The following is a 19,676-nucleotide window of genomic DNA, read 5'->3' as shown; positions in this document are numbered from 1 at the left end:
ACATGAATTTCAGTTAAAATGGAATTTAATTGCTACATATGATACGAAAAGTCTCCTTCCTCCGATCGATTGCTATCGATAAAAGATAAAAACGCGTTAATTATGCAAGCATTACGCGCGATCGGATGATATGAATGTTTGCAGGTCCCTACTAGCTGTGACGTTATTCTCTCTTATCACAGATATATATAACGCATGATTAACATACATTACTACGGAAAATGCGTCTGCACATTCACTTGGCCGATACGAATCAAGATTGACCTTATCGTTAAATATGCTAAAAATAGATCAATCATTCGATGACCCATTATATCTCCGAAATTCGACTGTTGACACATTCATGTACCATTGTATTCATATCAAACGAAAGAGATAGGATAGACGCAGTGTACTATCTTGAGGCGAAGTAATTTTAGGTGAGAGAATAAACGCGAGAATACAGCTGCTGAGAAGACACGCCATGCGAAATTAAAATGTACGCGTGCGTGTGATGTAGACAGATTCCTACGGCAATCATTTTAGCGTATCGCGATTCTGATCGCAAAATTCCTAGCTGCTCACGCTTATGAATCGACACGTATATTATAGTGTTTAACGTCCGTCGCATAGTTTTGTCATGCGAGAGTTCCTACGTAGGTAATTTTTTTCTAGCTCACGGATAGCTATCTATATACGCTAGTGATTAATTTATCGAAATCGAGTGATATACGCGTGCTAATAATGTACTTTTAGCGCGTGGTATCATTGATTTGTGCGTGCGTGCGTGTGTGTGTATGTGTGTGTATACACGTGCGCACATTAGAATGTAAAAATATTTCAACATGTCCTTGACACATATCCGGTTTTTATACATTCCATTTGGCCTTTTTCTTTTTTTCTTACGATGATTGTAATATTTATTACCACTAAGTAATTTTTTGTGCATGATAATTAACCACTGCTATTTCCAAAAAATTGTCCAAAGATCTCGTCTAGCGTGATGCGATATCATTGAATGATATTTAAGATTCCTAGTCCCCCAAACGTCGCCAAACTCTTGCTTCGTGACGTCAGATGCGAGAAAGTGCATGCGTTCAAAATCCTTGTGTGCCATTTCCAAGCAAAAAGATATTTGTATGAAAGAATACTTCAGATTGTAACTACGATATACCTCTAAAATACTCTGAACATTATGCTTCTCCTTTAAAAATCAATCAATAGCCGTAAAAAAAAACCGTTATATATGAGTTAGTCATATATGGAATAATTGCACATATGACTGAGCCTTACGATTACAATTTACGATTACGTTCTATAGCTGGTGATTGACTGTCAAGAAAGTCAAGAAAGAAGTATAATGCATAGCTCGGAGCATTTTACTTTTTTATTTGGAAATAGCATGCCAAATTTTCGGCGCGTCGTTTCTCGTTTCTCATGTTCTGACGTTACTATCTAATACTAGCCGTGGCAAGCAGTCCAGAAGTCTCAACGAGTGTAAAAATCTTAAACACGAGTTTGCGCTCATGTAGAATATAATCCGAAACGTCAGACAATGGCAAACATTTAGCAAATTCGTAAATAATACATGGCTTCGAAACGCATGTTTAGCTACTTTTGATAAATGAGCCACTTGCTAGCCACGATAATTTCACCGAGTCTTATCGCAAATGGTAACTCGGACTTGCGACGGTGCGAACTGTGTGCATGGCTATATATATTATAGTCAGACATCTCCTTCAACAGTGAAAAATACGATATTTTTTTATGGAAAATATCAACAATTTATTAATAAAATAAAGATTTTAAAGCGAGGACTATACATGTGTAATACAAATGAATGTCAGGCTGAGGCCAGCTCTTGAATCACAGACAAAGTGTTTAGCGCTTTGTATATACGCTGCAAAGTTACAACCGCTGTGAGTCGCGACGGTTTTTCTCGAGATCTCAATCGTCACCGTCACGTCATTACCATATGATCACTTAGAGAAAAGAAAAACTTTCAAGAAATCTCAATTGCTACCGACCGAATTTTCACTTGAATCGGAATCGAGCAACACCTGATATTTCGCGCTCGTTGCCATTGTCCTGATAATATATCAATCACAACTTTTCTATGAGCAACAGGTTTTCGCAAGGATCATTCGCGCCTAACTGCATCCACTGACACCGACGAGGAGGAGCAAGAGGACGACAACGAAATCATCGTCATGTGGGATGTCATGACCGAGTGTCCATCGTTGAGTTTATCTGCGTATCGTCTTTTTTCAGCCGCAGCACGTCTGATAACATGAGATTTGTACGCGCCGAGCCATGATCCTTGCTCTTGTTCACAGCGAGTATTTCTCGAGTGATTCGTTGTTTATTCATCTTAGGTGTTTCACATGTGTTGCTTTTCGGTAGAATAGCATTGTTGAAGGTCGTCGATAACTTCGGCTTTGGCATATGATGATCCACTGTCATCGTCGAGGATAATGAGGATAAAGCGTTCATATTGATAACGCACAAGTCATTGGTTGTCATCGCCATGGCTGGCTCTTTATTCGCGGTAGTAATGACCACAGCGGCTTCAACGGAAGAGCTCGGGGATGAAGACGAGACGAACGACGACGAAGAAGGCAACGATAACGATGGCGATGGCGATGGCGATGACGATGGCGATGGCGATGGCGATGGCGATGGCGATGGCGATGGCGATGGCGATGGCGATGGCGATGGCGATGGCGATGGCGATGGCGATAATGACTGCGACTGCGATTGCGACTGCGACGACGATGACGATGACGATGGCAACGATAATGACGGCAACGACAGCGGCGACGACGACAGCGGCGACGACGACAGCGGCGGTGATGGCGGCGACGGCGGCGACGACGACGACGACGACGACGACGACGACGACGACGACGACGACGACGACGACGACGACGACGACGACGACGACGACGACGACGACGACGACGACGACGACGACGACGACGACGACGACGACGACGACGACGACGATGACGATGACGATGACGATGACGATGACGATGACGACGACGACGACGACGACGACGACGACGACGACGATGACGGCGGCGGCGACGGCGGCGGCGACGATGGCGATGGCGACGTCGACGACGATTTTGACAACGATGGCAGCGATGGCGATGGCGATGGCGATGACGATGACAACGACACCGATAACGATGATGATGATGATGATGACAGCAATGACGGCGACTGTGGGAGCGGCTGCGGCGGTAAGGTACATGGAACGTAGTCCGTGTTAGTGTCCAACAGTAGATCATTCTTCAGCGTGTCTTCATCGTCGCTGCGTTGCACAATCACAACACGCGTTTCGAGCATATTCTTATGTAGACTCGCCTCGTTCGTGTACAAATACGCGTGCGTTTCAATCGGACGATTATACGTTGTACACAGTTGATCCGTGTGGAAAACACTTGTCAGATCGTGAATTTGAGACAGCTCCTGTTGTGCTTGATCCGGCTGCCATTCAACGTCATTATGGGACGTTACACCGCACGTATCCTTTAGTCGGATCACTTCCATGGATCCTCGACTCGACGACTCGATCGGCTTCGCTCGTAAGTCGCATTGAGATTTTTTCGTCCTCACACACTTCTGGCTATTCACACCGACAGTAGACAGTAGACCGTCGTTTAATTGCACATCGTCATTTGTATTCGTCAGCTGTCTCGTCTTAATCTGATGCTTCTTCATGTGTACATATAAGCTACTTTTGGCAGAAAAGCGTGCGTCGCACACGAAGCAATGGAAGTAACAGCCCTCGGTGTGAATTAATCTGTGTTCCTTCAAGTGTTCGGAGCGCATAAAGGCTTTCCCACAGCCCGATAGATCGCAAATAAACTTGCGCTCATTTGTGTGCTTCTTCTGATGTCGCTTGAGCTTACTAGACGACGGGAAGGACCACTTACAGTCCTGATAGGTACAACGGTAAGGTTTGCAGCCGGTGTGAGAACGTGTGTGCACCTTCAAGCGGCATGGTTTGTCGAACACTTTGCCACATCCGGGCCATAAGCACTTGACATCCACTTCCTTATAACTGTGCGAACGTTGATGAGACGTCAATGCGTTGCTGCTGTAATACCGTTTGCCGCAGCTCTCGTGTTGACACACATACGGCGCGTGACGTTGATCATGCGACTTCATGTGTACCTCCAAAGCCCTTTTGGTCTGAAACTTATCGTCGCAATCAGGGACCTGACAGACGAACCGACTCGTACGGCTGTGCAATTTTGCATGACTCCACAAGTTATAAACCGTGGTGAATCTACGATTGCATCCTTCCACCTTGCATACGTGATCCTTGCGCTTGAGATGCGTCTTCTTGTGCCGTTTCAGCTTGAAGTCGGAGTAGAACGCCCAGGTACATCCATCATGATCGCACTGCAAGATGACGGATGGCGTAAATCAGAGCTCGGCAAAGTTTACAACTTTCGGACGACTTTCGGAAACTACACCTTCTATCTCCCCTTACCGCGCAGCGGATCCAGCGACTGACGGTCGCGGTTCGTGACCTCAGGACCGTTGAGATCATAAGGCGTATCTATGTGGTGCCTACTAAAGATGCGTTCGGGGAGCGCGTCGATCTGCGTTAACGCATCATTCAATCCTTGTACATGTAATGAGCGATAAAGATAGAATAATGCGTGAGCGTTGACAGCACGCTCCTTTAACGCATCTCAAAGGCTGAAAAATAAATGTATCGATACAACTATACTATATGTATAATATTTCGTGCAAACTTGTAAAAACATATACTTGTGTAAGTATATATATATTTTTTTTCTTATATTTTTATAATTAGAAGGTAACATAATAGGTTTCCTCGTCACCCATGACGTACTATTGCCGACGCGTTTTTTTTTTTAAACGCGGCTTTGCGAGCCGCGACCGTCAGTTGCTGGATCCGCTGCGCGGTAAAGGGAGATAGAAGGCGTAGCTTCCGAAAATCGGCCGAAAGTTGTAAACTTTGCCGAGCTCTGGCGTAAATGAAGAAAAAGAGGCAAGGAAAAGAGTCAAAGGAGGGGACAGTGTGATTATGCCTATTGTGATTGTAACAACCGGAGAAATATTCGAGAGTATGTATGTACGTGTGTGTAATTCAAAGCGAGCGGGATACTTGTCAAATATACATACCTTAAATGGCCTGACTCCGTAGTGGGCCAACAAGTGACCTTTAAGGGTATAAAGCCTGCCGAACTGTCTGTTGCAATCGCCTTGTGGACAGAACCACACCTTGTTGTGCTCAGTGACACGTATAGGTTGCAGACTGTCGTCAGTGATGCCCAGTTCTCCTAAGGCTTTGGATATCATGATCTCATACTGATTACCATCTAGATTACCACCGTCGAAACGCTCGACGCTCGACGTACCGTTCCAGACTGCGGTGACGGGATTGTCTATTTTCGGCAGCCTCGGAAAATTACCAGTGGCCTCAATCAATTCCGACGTTTTGCCCTGGTAGACCTGTCGTTCCGTACCAGTATTGATGACGATCTGCGTCGTATTGGAGGTTTTGTCGGTCGATATGGCGACTACAGTCATCACATCGTGTTCAGTTTGGGCATCGCCTCTGTCATTACATATGAGGCTCTTGCCGCTGTTGGCATACCGGTCAAGTCGCTTCTCCAATCGCTCCGACATCTTTCGTCGCTTCTTGATGATACGCGGCTCGAGTTTCACTTGGGTCTTTAGTTTCAATTGCTCCATTATGGCGTCCGGCACTCGAGTAAGTTCTCTCTCTTGCCTCTGTTCTTTTATCACGGTGTTGAATGAGTTCATCTCCATCGGCGCTACAACACCCATCGAAATTTCCGAATGACTTCCCGAATATTGCACTATGGTAGCTTTCCGTTGCAACTTGATGTCTCCCAACCTGGGGTCTATCTGCTCTGCTTTCTTATTCTCACTCCTTTTCTTCTCATTCTTATCCTTCTCTTTGTCTTTTACGCTCAGATCAGTATGTAGCTTGTTGACAGCGTTCTGCGGAGCAGATTTCCCGCAGGTTGTCTCGTCACCGTTTCGCTGCTCCGACTGCTGCTTTCGTAAGACAGCTCCGGCGCGTAACTCAGCAACCTCCTGGTCATGTATCTTCACAACATTTAACGTCGATTGATCACTAGTGGACGATAAGATCTCATCAGCCACCACTGTGTCGTCCGCCAACAGCGTCAACGGATCTAGATGATACAACTGAGAATCTGATATTATGTACTTGTCATCTACCTTCTCGCATGACTCCTCCAGCAACTTTTCGCTTGACAACTCGTCCTGCAATATCGAGTCGTAACAGCTTAGGTTGAGGTCTATCCTCTTATCACTGGCAAGATCGATGTCGATCGACAGACCGTAGGAATCATTTCCCAGAAAGCCGCACGGTGACGATACTTCTTCTCCATCCAGGTATCGATCTACATCCTCAACCACCTTGACATCCAGGTCTATGCTTGTCGGTTCAGTATGCCTCTTGTACCATTTCTCAAAATCAACTGAGAATTTTCCAGTTACCGATGTAATTTCGACGATATCGTCGCTCTTACTGCTTACTGTAGTTTCAGTTGTCGTAGTCTTTGTTGCTGTTTGCAGTTGTTTAACAACTGATGTCCAAGTCTCATCTTTTCTGGCGTTTCGTTCATCTCTCTTATCGGCCATCACCACCAATGTCATCTCTTCCTCTTTCTTCTCCTGCATTTTGTTCTTTGTCCTATGATTGTTCCCAGAGACAAAGAATGTGTCGCAAGACGACGACAATCGTTCCTCGATTTCATACTGGTATTCGCAGAAATCGATGCATTCTTGACTGCCGTGTTGCTGCGATTGCTTCGACATACAAGAAGCAGCAGCAGCAGAGACGGAAACAGTGGCAATCCTTTCTTCTTCTCCTGTTCCTATTCCTGTTCCTGTTCCTGTTCCTGTACCTGCACCTGCATCTGCACCTGCTACTGCTCCTTGTCCTTCTACTTCTCCTCTTCTACAAAACATTAGTTCGCGCCGTAACGGTTAGCACTGCGGAAGCTCATACGAAGCGACGATATCCGACATGTATCATTTCCTTGTGACAAGCTCCATCTCGAGCCCGCGACGAATTGCATGTGCAATTGACCTACATGGCGGGTGTGTGACATGCTCCATTTTTATCCGGTTCTCCTTCGTCCTCTCGAACATTACAACAAGTTGGCACCGGTCTCGTGCAACTTGCACATGCAATTTTCTCTTTTCTCTCTCTCTCTCTCTCTCTCTCTCTCTTTGCCTTGTCTGCGCTTACCTCACACTGAACATTCGCGGTAAACGCATCGAAAATCGTACAGTGCGAGCTTGCACGGGCTTAACGGAGAAACAACATAACCTTACCATGTACAATGTGTGTCTCAGCACAAAGAGGCGAGACGGATGCTTTCAGGGAGCACCATCGCCGTTGTCGGATCAATACAGCGGTTGGATAATCCGAAATTCGTTCAGCAACATCACGACAATAAAGAAAAATTCTCCCCCTTACTTTCCTCTAGCAACCGTAAAAACAGCTCACGAATCTACTCTCGCGTCAAATAATAAAATGTAGATAAAAATTCACACACTCTGAAAAAATGAAACGAACGGTTCGACATGATTCGACACAACAACACAGTTTGCTTGTTTTGTGGCGAGTCTGCCGCAACACTGATCACATACTAGTCACTAGACAACCTTAGTGACATTACAGATGGTGTCAACCCCGTAGCGAGCGACGAATGAGAGAAGCTTCTTACTTAAGAAAAAAAGACTATCAACGGCTTCCCGAGATCGACAGAAAAAGTCGAAAGTCGTCACCTCCACAACAAAAGAGAAAAGTACACTTTGTAACAGTGCAATATTAATGTTCGTTTTTTTATAATAAAGTTTAATTTATACTACGTGGCTGTGTTCACGAATTCCTAAGAGCACGTAATTAGCATTAAAGCACTACAGTTTGCTGTGTTGCGAGCCATCTGACAACGTAGCGAGCGATTTTGTTGATCATGTGATACGTGCACTTGTCTCCGACAGTAGGCCTGTTCGTTTTGTCTGCACTGTTGAACAACTGGTGCAACAAGTTAAAATGAGAAAATCTACGTTTGTCTCACTTTAATGCACCAGTTCAGCAGTGCAGACAAAACGAACAGGCCTAATATGCTTGATGGTAAGTAAATGCATCATCGTATCGACTGACACGTCAAATTTCACGTTAAGCTGTTTGGCCAGATTTCTAAGAACGTTAACATTAAAATTAGTATAAGAGAGTGTAAAGTTTTGTATTAGTGCCTTAGTAGTGTATTAGTACTAGTTTCTAGCTTTATATAGATATATTTCCGATATCTTTTCCCCATTATCTGTTATCATCTACGCTTATTTCGAGCTATAGTTTTATATTTCGGCTACGATACTCCTAAGAGGGCGCTAGCGCACAGCGAAATTCTCTGGTACGTTATATCCCGTAAAGCTCGTATCAGACTGCGGATTGGAATTGAGATTGGATTGAAATTTGACCAATTGGAAAAAAGAACATAATCTCAAATACAGTAAACTTAGCCCTAATTGGTTAAATTTCAATCCAATATTCAAACTCAATCAATACCGACCTAAAGCTATGGGCTTTAGGCCGGTATTCATAAGGCCTGGTCTACAATATGTGTTGTAAGCTTTAAGCCATAAGAATTGACCAATTATAGTCGATTATTTTTGTAATAATCGACTGTGATTCGCCAATTCTTACGGCTTACAACTTACGGCACGTATTGTAGACCAGCCCTAAGCCCTGGTCTACAATAGGTGATTTAAGTTTTAAGCTATAAGAAATTAAGCAACGGCAGTCGATTATTTTCCTCATATTCAATTGTAATTGGTTAATTTTTTTATTGCTTAAAGCTTAAATCACCTGTTGTAGACAAGGACTAATCGGATCTTATATCAGAGAGAAGAAGGAGACTATATATATATATGTAATGTTATATAAAAACACGTAATATATAGATATTGAAGTATATAACATAATATATGAAAATATAATATATAGGGTGTCCCAAAAGTAACGGACTACCGTAATAACTCTTTAGTATTGAAGTTTCAAGGAAAATGATCTGAATAAAAGTTGTAGGGATTTAAGTGAGTTACTTTATGATGACCTTGACTTTGACCTTGATCTCTACTTTCAAGGTCATTTGAAGATCAACTTGCGTTTTTTAAATGGGAACCCTTATGTTTTATTACACTATTTTTTTCTACTAGTTAATTTGAACAACTTTCGTCTAAAATATTCTTTTATTTGTCTAATATTTTTTTAGATATTTGAGGAAAACTTGATAACTTTTTCAATATTTAACTTACGTTATCTCGTTAACTATTTGTCGGAAGAGAAAGTGGTACTAGACTTTCTTGCTTTATTTAGTCTCAAAAATATATTGTTACAATAGCGCCCTGACTTTTGTTAACTTACTGACTTTGGGAAATTTCAAAATCATCAAATTAACAAAAATCAGGACGCTATTGTAACAATATATTCTTGAGATTAAATAAAGCAAGAAAGTTTAGTACCGCTTTTTCTTCCGACAAATAGTTAGCGAGAGACTGAGCCGGCTATGTGTGCGTGCGTGGGAGAAATCAGAAAGAGTCGTGGACATTGGCATCGTAGTTCATGTGCACGGTTGTGCAGAGGGCGCCTCACACTGGGCTCGGCTAAAAGCGGCCCATGACACTTCTCCTTCTTCTCTCTGGCATCTAGCAACTATGTATTGTCCCTCCCTAAACGCAGCTGGAGAATGGCGTATGGGTACATCCTTCTACCTAAAGCCATATACCGAACTGAACTGAACTTTGTGTTGGATGTTCCTAGTCGCATATTGAGAATTGAAGATTCCTATCTGTATTAACGGAAGTCGGTTGACCCCGAGGTCCCCGAGTGCCATTCAGCCAATGTAGTATTACTCCTATATACTACTCCTATCTATATATTCATCGAGTATGTTGCTACGAGACCATCATAACCTCCAATGGCGAAGAGACTGTCAACAGAGAGTGTGGCGCAGTGCGAGAAAACGATATGCCCTTCGCCGGAAGAGTTGAGCGTGATAACCAACAGTATCAGGTGCGAACAATGTGGCCAGATATTTCGGAACAAGCCGCGCTACCAATTGCACAATCTCAAAGTGCATCAGCACAAAAACCTGGATAAAATCGCAAAGGAGAATATACGCTATCACTGTCCGGTGCAATCGTGCATCTACGCCGTCACTACTAAGCGATACTTCAGCACCATGAAGTACTTGAAGCAGGTAATACATCCTTGTAAAAGTACAACAATGACTATATCCGATAGAAGAGTTTGTTTTTCCACAAATTATCTTAAATCGACATTCCTTTTCAAATAGATGTTAAGTGTTAAGTGTTATTGCTGTATAGGATATCTCGCAGCGTCCAATATTTTTTCCTTACTCTTTGTCTTTTTTCATCTTTTTGTCTAATATGGACTTGTGATAATTTATAGAAACTTATAACTAAGCTCTTTGTATTTTGAAGCTCTCAAAATACTTGGTAATTGACAACAGAGAAATATTATCTTTCCAGCATTATCTGAAGGTACACGCGGAAAAGACTTACGCATGCAATTGCTGCGACAAGAGCTTTTCCACTGAAGCTGCCAAGGAAGGACACATGAAGGTTTGCGGTGTAAAATTCACATGCTCCTGCTTGAAGACTTACACTACATATGAAGCGCTGCTCACACATGCAAAGCGATCCTTGCATGCTATCATAACAGATAAATACAAGAGTTCTATGAGGTAAATTTATTTGTATACCTTTTACAGCAAGTGCAACTTATCGATATATTGCATATGTATTTGGACTTGTCCTTACAGACGTAAATCCAAGATCATGAGAATTGTGTTACCAGCTGGAAGGATAAATAAACCTGTGATGATACTACCCAGTTCAGACAAGTCTGGGAAAAATAGCGTGAACATCGGCACTACGACGAAAAGTACATCGGACATTGGCGTGCAGACTGACGATTATAAGAAAAGCCGGAGGATACTGAGTCTGTCAAAGTTCAGCAATAACCACCCGCATTGCAACGCGAAACGTCGAATGTCCAAACAAACACAAACCAACAGTTTTCACAGGGAGAAAAGCACCGGGAAATCGATGGAAACGCAAACGACGGAGGGGTCGCGAGCGATCGGGGATTCGTCGGGAAAGGCGCACAAACGCGCGGCTCGCGGCAGTTGCGCGCTGTCGTCGACGAAACAGCCCGAGCAGCACGTGTTGCTGAAAGAAGATCTCAATCTTGGCGATAACTTCGTGTCGGCCAATCTGTTCCCAGCGAGTCCGTTGCCGCTTCGTCACGACGTCGCTCTGCAGGACTTTTGGGAGGAAAAGAATACATCGGGTACGCAGACGATACCCGAGAAGGATATGTTTGAGGCGTTCAACGACAACGTGACGCAGACAGAATTCGAGACGCTCTACGAACACAGCCGCAATCCTCTCATACAATGCGTACCGAAGAGCAGTGTGGCGTTGATGACGTTACCCTACGTCGAGCCGTCGGTCGTCGAGGGTTACTCGTTCGTCTCCGCCGAGACCGGCATATCGTCTCAGGTGGATCCTCTGTTGACCGCCGCGAAAACGTTTGACGATAAATTCAGCAGCATAGAGACTCAGACCGAGCAGGCGTTCTCACCGTCGTACTTTTACTCCGAGTCCCTGTCGCGGTCGTTTGCTATGAGTTCCAACATCGAGACGCAAACCACGGACAATCTTGACAACATGGAGCAACTGTTGTACAGTAACACGTGCACGCAGACCTGCAATGAGATGTTGCCCTCCGATCTAGGACTGATGTCTAACATACAAACACAGACCGCCTGGTCCCATGACGACAGCACTGTCTCCACCGAGACGCAGACCAAGTCATTGATATGCGAGGCCGGCTGTAATATTCCTATGGGCGCCTGCAAAACTTGGTTGAACACGCAAATCAGTCACACTGAAACGCAGACGGATTTATTGAGTATTTTCGAGGGACTCCAATAACACGCGATACATTCCGATCGTTACTCTATTCTATTCTATTCTGTCCTTTTCCGTTTTAGCATTTCGATTTAGTTCTTGCCCTTTGTGCGCACCTTTTAACTGTGATATTTCTTCTCCAATATGCGTCGCGAATACAAACTTCTCGGTCACTCTCATTGATCATTTATTAGTTTATTGTGATCTTTATACCATGTTCACTGTCATTTGTATCTCGCACTGACCTCTCGATTACTTTCCTGCACAATGATCGTTAAGAAAATATCAACTTGCAGTTAGGTGATAGTCCAGGTTCTATCATCGAGAGAAAAAGAATATTTGAATTTTTTTGGGATACCTGAACTCCTCCCTCGCAAATTGAACTGTTGTATCTTATTCTCTCTTTTTTTTTTAACTCTTCTATTTGGAACCGAGATCCGATTCAAAGTGTCAAATAAAGTTAACGGAGTAAGCACCATAAGTCTCTTGTCTGTTGTTGTGCGCACGTGCGCCTGTTTTGTACGCGTGTTGTAATGCATACAGTCTGTAGAGTAAGAGCGTGCACGGTATAAATGGCAGTTTGCTTCAAATATCGTCCTAGTTTTTTTGTGAGCCGATAGATGAAATCTTTGTCGTGAATGCTTTGTCACAAAAGATTCAGTTGGCGTCAAACTCTAACCTGAGAAACACGTTAACCGCCATGAGTGCCGCATACGCATCGCGCTATGAGGCTGTGTTCCTTTGGTCCCACCCCAAAGGACCAAAAATGTCATATGCAGTGGCTGCTAAATACATAGGAAAGTCAATCGTTCGTCGCTAAGTGAGTTCAGCAATATAAGAAGATCAAAAATGTTGATGACTTGCCAGAACGTGGCTCGATAGGCAAAGTGACGCCGAATATGGGAAAAAAAATTGTGAATTTGTTTAAGCGGAACCCGACCTTAATGCTTAAAATTTATGAGAAGTGTTTGTTGCCGACTGCTGAACGATGTTTCATAAAAAAAAAACAAAGACTGGATCTTACAGGAAGACAACGACCCAAAACACTGCAGCAAGCTTTGTACCGAGTGGAAAGAGCAGTCTGGCATCGTCACACTTGATTGGCCATCGCAGTCGCCAGATGCAAATCCCATTGAAAATGTGTAGGCATATCTCAAGCACAAGCTTCGAGGAAAAAGAGTGTGCACTTTGAAGCAGCTGACACGACAAATTCGTCTCATTTGGAGGTTTTTACCGAACGAATACGCAGTCAACTTAGTGGAAAGTATGCCTCGGAGATGCCAGGCAATTATCAATGCCGATGGTGACTGAACTCATTATTAATAGTATAGCATTTTTCTTCTCATAGAGTACAACAAACCCATGTACTTAAAAATCATTAAAAATAAATTTTTATACACATTAACCCGTGCACGCTCTTACTTTACAGACTACGTGGTTGTTTCATTTGGATCGATCTTGTATTGCAATGTATCAAACACGTCATGAGTGTGTATATGTGTGTGTGTGTGTGTCTGTGCGCGCGCACTCCAGCGCCTACTCCGTATATGTATTTACGTTAAAAAAAAAAAAAAAAAAGTACAAATTATATCGTTATTCTGTAATTTGACAAATTCACTGGATTGTAATCGAAACGCTAAATGTATAATCTGTGTCGCATCTATTTGAAACCTTGCATATCGCATGTGTATATGATATAAAGATATTCTTTCGTCAAAAATATATTCTGGATTATATCATGCGTTATACGTATTACACAATGCACACAAAACACGTCCCTTCCTTCGGTTTCTTCCGTTTGGCTCTGTGTTGCTGCAAGATTTGAGAATTCCAGATACTTTTGAATTCATATTTCTTTTGTTACATTTGCATGTACAATATACAACTAAGAAAATATATTCCTTTGAAAATCGAGGAGAGATCGCGTAGTCACATTGTAAGAGATGTATGGACAACTTCGTGTATGGTGTGTATATGTGTGATAAGTAAGCAGATCTTACAGCCTACTTACAAACACAAAAATACAAAAATATAAGGAATACTTTATAAATAGAATTATATATATATATATATATATATGTGTGTGTATTTATGTGTTCGGGTCTCGGAGTGATCAATCATTTGCGTCGTTGAACTGTATGGGCGGCGGCACACGAATAGAAAATTGGAATTAAATTCTGCGACAAACGCAGATAACAAGATTGTACCGGATGAATGTTTCGTTGCGTCCGCAGCGAGTTGCACAACGTAGTACGCGTTAGGATTTCTATTCTGATTTAATGTAGCTGCATAACGATGCGCGCACAAGAAAAAAATCAATCGACTGTTTATACAACAGAACAATATCATATCCTTACATGTTAGGCTAATCATAAGCCTCAAGCATAATCGCTTGATGCACTTCATGCGCACGCATTATGCGACTATGCGAATCTGTTTGAACGTTCGGTATTAGACACGAAGGATTAAAAGGTGTCTTCGAGCAACAATAATCACGGTGAAACGCTTGACTTGGAGGTATCGACGGGATACATGGAGAAATGACAAAATGAGATAGTGCGAAAATACGAATGTATACAATATATGTGTCCGAGAGAGAGAAAGAGAGAGAGAGAGGAGTCTCATTATACTGCGGGACCGGTGGCATTGTCTTCCTCAAAGTCAGGTAAAAAGTCTTTGGTCCAGTCTTCTATCCTATCCACGTTCTCTAAAGTCGATGCGAGAACTCGTAGATTGTCCACACCGGACATTAGTTGTCTGTGGACAGAGATATAATGGTATCTAACACTCTAATGGTATCTTTGACAGAAGATTCGGTATAGAAAATCGTACACGATTTAAATTTCGTACAATGGAAGTATTGGAAAAAAATTGTGTGTTTAAATTGACTTGGAAACTCACAAAAAGAAACATTACGATTTACAAAGTATATATGTACATATATATATATATACACATACATACAGGGTATCCGTAAAGTCCGACCCGATCTCGGAAACGGCTTTAAATATGGAAAAATATTTCAGACAAAAGTTGTAGGATATTAAGGGGGACATATGATAAAAATATGGACTTGACCTTGAGTGACTTTATCAAGGCCAGGTCAATGTGATCGATGTTTTCTTAAATGGAACCTCCTATTTTTTATTGCATATTCTTATAGCCTTTGTCGAGACGTTTTCAAAACACTACCTATTTTTGTTTTTTACGCAAAATATTCCCAAAATATGAAGCTTCAAAGTTGACATACCGCCGGCATTCGCATTACCCAAAGTGTACCGCGTGGAGGTTGCACGGTCGGATTTACGCCTCTTTTGTGTATGTGTATGTGTGTGCGTATCTGTGTGCGTGTGTGTATCACAGTAGAGATAAGGGTCCCACGGTTCGTCACTTTCATAGTATTTTTTGACTCCAACCCTCTCCACTGTGTGTTGTGGCTCTAAAAAGGACCAATTTTGTGTGTATATGTTTCTTCAGTTAGAATTCCCCCCCCCCTCTCTCTCTCTCTCTCTTCACCATTCTTCTTCTCCTTCCCCTTACATTAGTTATTTTCTTGCCGTTACACACACACACACACACACGAGACATAAATCCGACCGTGCAACCTTCACGCGGTACACCTTGGGTAATGCGAATGCCGGCGGTATGTCAACTTTGAAGCTCCATATCTTGGGAATGGCTTGCGTAAAAAACAAAAATAGGTAGCGTTTTGAAAACGTCTCGACAAAGGTTACAAGAATATGCAATAAAAAATAGGAGGTTCCATTTAAGAAAACATCGATCACATTGACCTGGCTTTGATAAAGTCACTCAAGGTCAAGTCCATATTTTTATCATGTGTCCCCCTTAATATCCTACAACTTTTGTCTGAAATATTTTTTTCATATTTAAAGCCGTTTTCGAGATCCAGGGGTAGGGTCGGACTTTACAGATACCCTGTATATACAGAGCTATACATGTATATATACAGCTATATATAGAGAACTACGAAAAACTGGATTAGAATTTTTTAAACAGTTTGGAAATGTAATAAGCTTCTCTAATTCTGTCGAGCGTTACAGATTATGTAAAAAGCAAACTTCGGCAAAAATATTTCCTCACCTGAGAGATACTTCGGCCGATGATGCAGCCGCGAATAAATCCCGGGCGAGTCTCCTGACGGTATTATTTGTATTAGCAGCAGTTGTCTTCGGCTCCCTTTGTCCTGCTGCTGCAACACCGGCCCGAAGTTCACTGTTTTCCAGTCGTAAGAGGGATATCTCTGTCTGAATGAAGCGATCGAATCGCTACGTTAGATTCATATCTCATATTTTACATTGTTGTTATTCAAGTATATGCTAACCGTTAAGGCTTTAATCTCCTTTTTCAATGATGTAACAGTAGTCTCGGCGCTGACCGCTCTCTTCTGCAAAATACAAGCATACTCAATGCTACGCAATTGTTTCACAATGTTACACACTACGTATAACGCGTCGATGCTGTCGACGACGCTACTAGAGATTTTACATGAAGAAAAAAAAACTCCCTTCCTATACAATAAATTGCAATTATTAACGCAAAATTGGCATATTTATTTCCATATACTCACTGTACTCTGCTTCAAGTTATCCTCAACTTGTTCCATTGCCTTCTCCAAGTGTGCAGCCTCCTCGTGCTCGATTTGTTCCCTCGACAACAGTTCTACCTCCAACGAGCGAATCCTGCAATTAAACGATCATCATATACCAATTGCACGGACAAATAAGAAATCGAAAATTTGGTAAACTATTCGTTATTATTACCTATCTGTCTTCTCGCTAATTTGTCTTCGTGCCACATCCAACTCATGACGTAACCTTTCGTTTTCGAGCAAAAGCTGCAACGCATAGTTCAATATTTCACTATTCCCGTTATCGACATTTTATTCGTTAGAATGTCTGAAATAACTTTACTCTTCTTTCCATGGATTCCGCCATGACCGGACCGGGTTCTGGATCCGTCGTCCTGTTATGTATTGGACCATCACTTAAGAAATCCGGCAAAGACTTATGAACACTCGTCTCACCTCCTGACGGTCCGTCTCGTGTGGTCGCATTTACATTCGGATTTGATTCGTTAGGTAGAGGCAGTGGCAAATCAAACGGAAAATCTACAAAGGTAAAGCGACTATTGTTTTTGCGAATCTTCGAAAGGGACTTAATTCATAAACTCAATTCATAATTCGATAGCTTAATTCATAAAATGTACCTGTACAAATACCTGTTGGCTCGGGGCGATGAACAGGCACACCGATGGGACATCTTTCAAAGGTGGATAAACCTAAGTGATTCGAATGCATCACACTTGATGTCGAGTGATCTCTGTGAGGCAGACCCTTGTCCAGCATGCCGGTGAGGTCAAACGGCAAGTCAGATAGTACATTGGAATCATCCCTCTTGCTACTTTCGTTCCGTAATCGCGACTGCCTTTGTTCCATACTGTTTAAGGCAAAATCCGGAAGATTATCCACATCAAGCAGCACCTGCTGATTGGCTGGCTGAGCATGATTCAGATAACACTGCTCTATGACCAAGTGGTCCTGCACAAAGTCTGGCAGTTCTGTCGGATTTCGGGAGGAGTAGACACCAGTCTCCTTAGCCTCGTGGCTGCCGGGACTCGACGCTGGTGTGTAATATACCTTCGGTCGCGCTCCGGTATTGTGATAATTGGTAGTCTGCGTGCCATTCTTCAAGAAGACCTTGAAACTAAAGGGATTGCTCTCGCGACGTTCTCGACTCTCCTGACCTGCGAAACGTCGCGATTGACAATTAGACTTTCGTTTCGTAGAGGAAACTTACGTAAGATACAACGTAAAAAACAACAATTCGCTCGGTGGTGATAGAGAGCGAGGAACATTCCTAACCTGTCGACATCGGCTGTTCGACATCGTTGCGGTTCCTAACGAAACGATCCGACGGCGACGAGTTTCTACGCCCGCTGCGACAAACGGCGGCCACTTCCTCGTCGGATGAGGAGGATGTCGAAAAGACGACCTCGGTCTCGGCGATGTGGTGCTTCGAGCTTTTCCGTAATGACGACGACGACGACGGCGACGATCGATGGCAAGACTCGTCGTGACTCGTTGTCTTTTTACGGTGCGCCATAATTCGCGTCCACGCTGCGACGCGAGCACGGCCGAATCATTCAATTGAACGCGTGTCAGAGTTCCGTCGGATTCGTTCTTGCTCCGAGTGCGCACCTAACGTTTGTCACTTTGCGCTTACGATCACTGCTGATCGTCGGATCAGGTCTGGTCAGGTAACGTTAGGTAAGCACAATATGCGCGCACCAGATGGCGGGACCGGTAGCACACACGCGCAATTTGTGGTGTCACACGAATTGTGTGCTCGATGAGTTTTATTTATAAATATCGCCAATGAATGAATTATCGTTACTGAGGAAATTTAGTTTAAAGCTTTTGTTCCCGTTTTAAACAGATAAATTTTCATGACGCATTTGGTAAATGATTACGGTAATTGACGGTTCCTTATAGTCAGATATTTGTAAGAATATGACTATTTCATGTTATGAGAGATCAAACACGTATTTATGTAATATTTTTTAAGTGTAACTTTTTTAGAGACTTAAATTATTGATGCAACCTGGTCATTCGTACATGTATTATTGCATACTTTTCGCGCGCGTTCGTAACACACTTTATTTATATTTTTTCAATTCGTATATTTATATACAAGAACTATGGGAAGATCATCATGTGTGAGAGGGCAAACAAAATGGCCCATTAGCTCAGTTGGTTAGAGCGTCGTGCTAATAACGCGAAGGTCGCGGGTTCGATCCCCTCATGGGCCAAGTTTTTTATCTTTTATTAACAACAAACGCATGAAAGTATTTTTTCTTTTATAATTTAAGATTAAAATAAATGTAGTTCACACACATAGTTCCATCAAAAATAACGTACCAAATAATATGTCGGCTAAAACGCCCAGCATCGACGAGATATTAAATAAGACATGAGGACTGTCAAACACCTATATTCATAGTCAGGCCTTATATTTAAGACTTCTTTAAGTTTATCTTCAGATGGTCTGTAGCATCTAAAGATGGATATAAGGAGGCTTCAAATATACGGCCTGATTATGAACGAGTATAAGGCAGGTATAGTCGAGTCTTATATTTAAGACCGTCTTAAGTTCACCTTCAGATACCTCATAGCCAATGAAGTAATTTGTACAGAATCTAAAGATGAACTTAAGGCTGCATTCCGACATTCACTGCCAGCACTGAAATTCTATGGTATACGTGACATAAACTATGTATTGCTCAGTATTGGCAATGAATTTCGGAACGCAGCCGAAGACGGTCTTAAATTTAATTAAATTATCTTAAATTATCTTAAATTTAATTCTCGCTCTCGTGTTCGCTCAGCGACGCGAGCGAGAATATCTTTCCCTCTTTCTCGCTGTCGTTCTCGCTCAGCAACGCGAGCGAGGCTAAAACCCAAAACACAATGCTAGGCGATAGCGATGGCGTTAGGTAATAACAATAGCGATAGCATATCAATAGAAACAGAAAATTCCGACACTAGGGAATGCATATGCCAATGCAGAATGGAACACGGAACAGGCAACAGCGACAAAATTTCCGACGAGTTGGAATTCTGTATC

General features: G+C 42.6%; 4 protein-coding genes and 1 non-coding gene across 9 annotated transcripts in view; 3 read left to right on the top strand and 2 right to left on the bottom strand.

Moving 5' to 3' along the window:
* The window catches only part of LOC105181355 (protein rolling stone), an 11,211-nt gene extending 10,192 nt beyond the window's left edge, over positions 1 to 1,019 (top strand). For all 4 annotated transcript variants that reach the window (XM_019840555.2, XM_011138074.3, XM_025302899.1 and 1 more), the window contains one exon: positions 1 to 1,019. This exon is cut by the window's left edge and continues 1,871 nt beyond it. The gene's annotated coding sequence lies outside the window, so the exon portion shown is untranslated.
* A 1,180-nt stretch (positions 1,020 to 2,199) lies between these two features.
* LOC105181388 (uncharacterized) lies at positions 2,200 to 7,782 on the bottom strand. The gene is made up of 4 exons (XM_025302892.1): positions 5,385 to 7,782; positions 5,149 to 5,312; positions 3,066 to 4,395; positions 2,200 to 2,435 (listed from the first exon to the last, which is right to left on the bottom strand). Exons 1-4 carry the CDS (start codon positions 6,991 to 6,993, stop codon positions 2,200 to 2,202), a joined length of 3,339 nt encoding a protein of 1,112 aa, XP_025158677.1. The 5' UTR covers positions 6,994 to 7,782.
* Positions 7,783 to 9,756: 1,974 nt separating this feature from the next.
* On the top strand, positions 9,757 to 12,741 carry Asciz (ASCIZ zinc finger protein). Its single transcript, XM_011138078.3, has 3 exons — positions 9,757 to 10,295; positions 10,588 to 10,802; positions 10,881 to 12,741. Exons 1-3 carry the CDS (start codon positions 10,014 to 10,016, stop codon positions 12,055 to 12,057), a joined length of 1,674 nt encoding a protein of 557 aa, XP_011136380.1. The 5' UTR covers positions 9,757 to 10,013; the 3' UTR covers positions 12,058 to 12,741.
* A 1,594-nt stretch (positions 12,742 to 14,335) lies between these two features.
* On the bottom strand, positions 14,336 to 18,318 carry l(3)04053 (lethal (3) 04053). 2 transcript variants are annotated; one of them, XM_011138079.3, is made up of 8 exons: positions 17,915 to 18,318; positions 17,260 to 17,796; positions 16,965 to 17,161; positions 16,815 to 16,888; positions 16,622 to 16,733; positions 16,376 to 16,438; positions 16,135 to 16,298; positions 14,336 to 14,790 (listed from the first exon to the last, which is right to left on the bottom strand). In XM_011138079.3, the coding sequence occupies exons 1-8, from the start codon at positions 18,153 to 18,155 to the stop codon at positions 14,658 to 14,660; spliced, it is 1,521 nt and encodes a 506-aa protein (XP_011136381.1). In that variant the 5' UTR covers positions 18,156 to 18,318; the 3' UTR covers positions 14,336 to 14,657. The 2 variants fall into 2 exon arrangements, with proteins under 2 accessions (XP_011136381.1, XP_011136382.1); XM_011138080.3 differs by having other exon boundaries at positions 17,272 to 17,796.
* Positions 18,319 to 18,787: 469 nt separating this feature from the next.
* Positions 18,788 to 18,861, top strand: TRNAI-AAU (transfer RNA isoleucine (anticodon AAU)). Its single transcript has one exon. It is a non-coding gene; the product is annotated as a tRNA-Ile (tRNA).
* The last annotated feature ends 815 nt before the right edge of the window (positions 18,862 to 19,676 follow it).

The sequence above is a fragment of the Harpegnathos saltator genome, unplaced genomic scaffold, assembly GCF_003227715.2.
Source record: "Harpegnathos saltator strain DR-91 unplaced genomic scaffold, Hsal_v8.6 scaffold518, whole genome shotgun sequence".
Lineage (NCBI taxonomy): Eukaryota > Metazoa > Arthropoda > Insecta > Hymenoptera > Formicidae > Harpegnathos > Harpegnathos saltator.
This window is presented reverse-complemented; position numbering and strand designations above follow the sequence as displayed.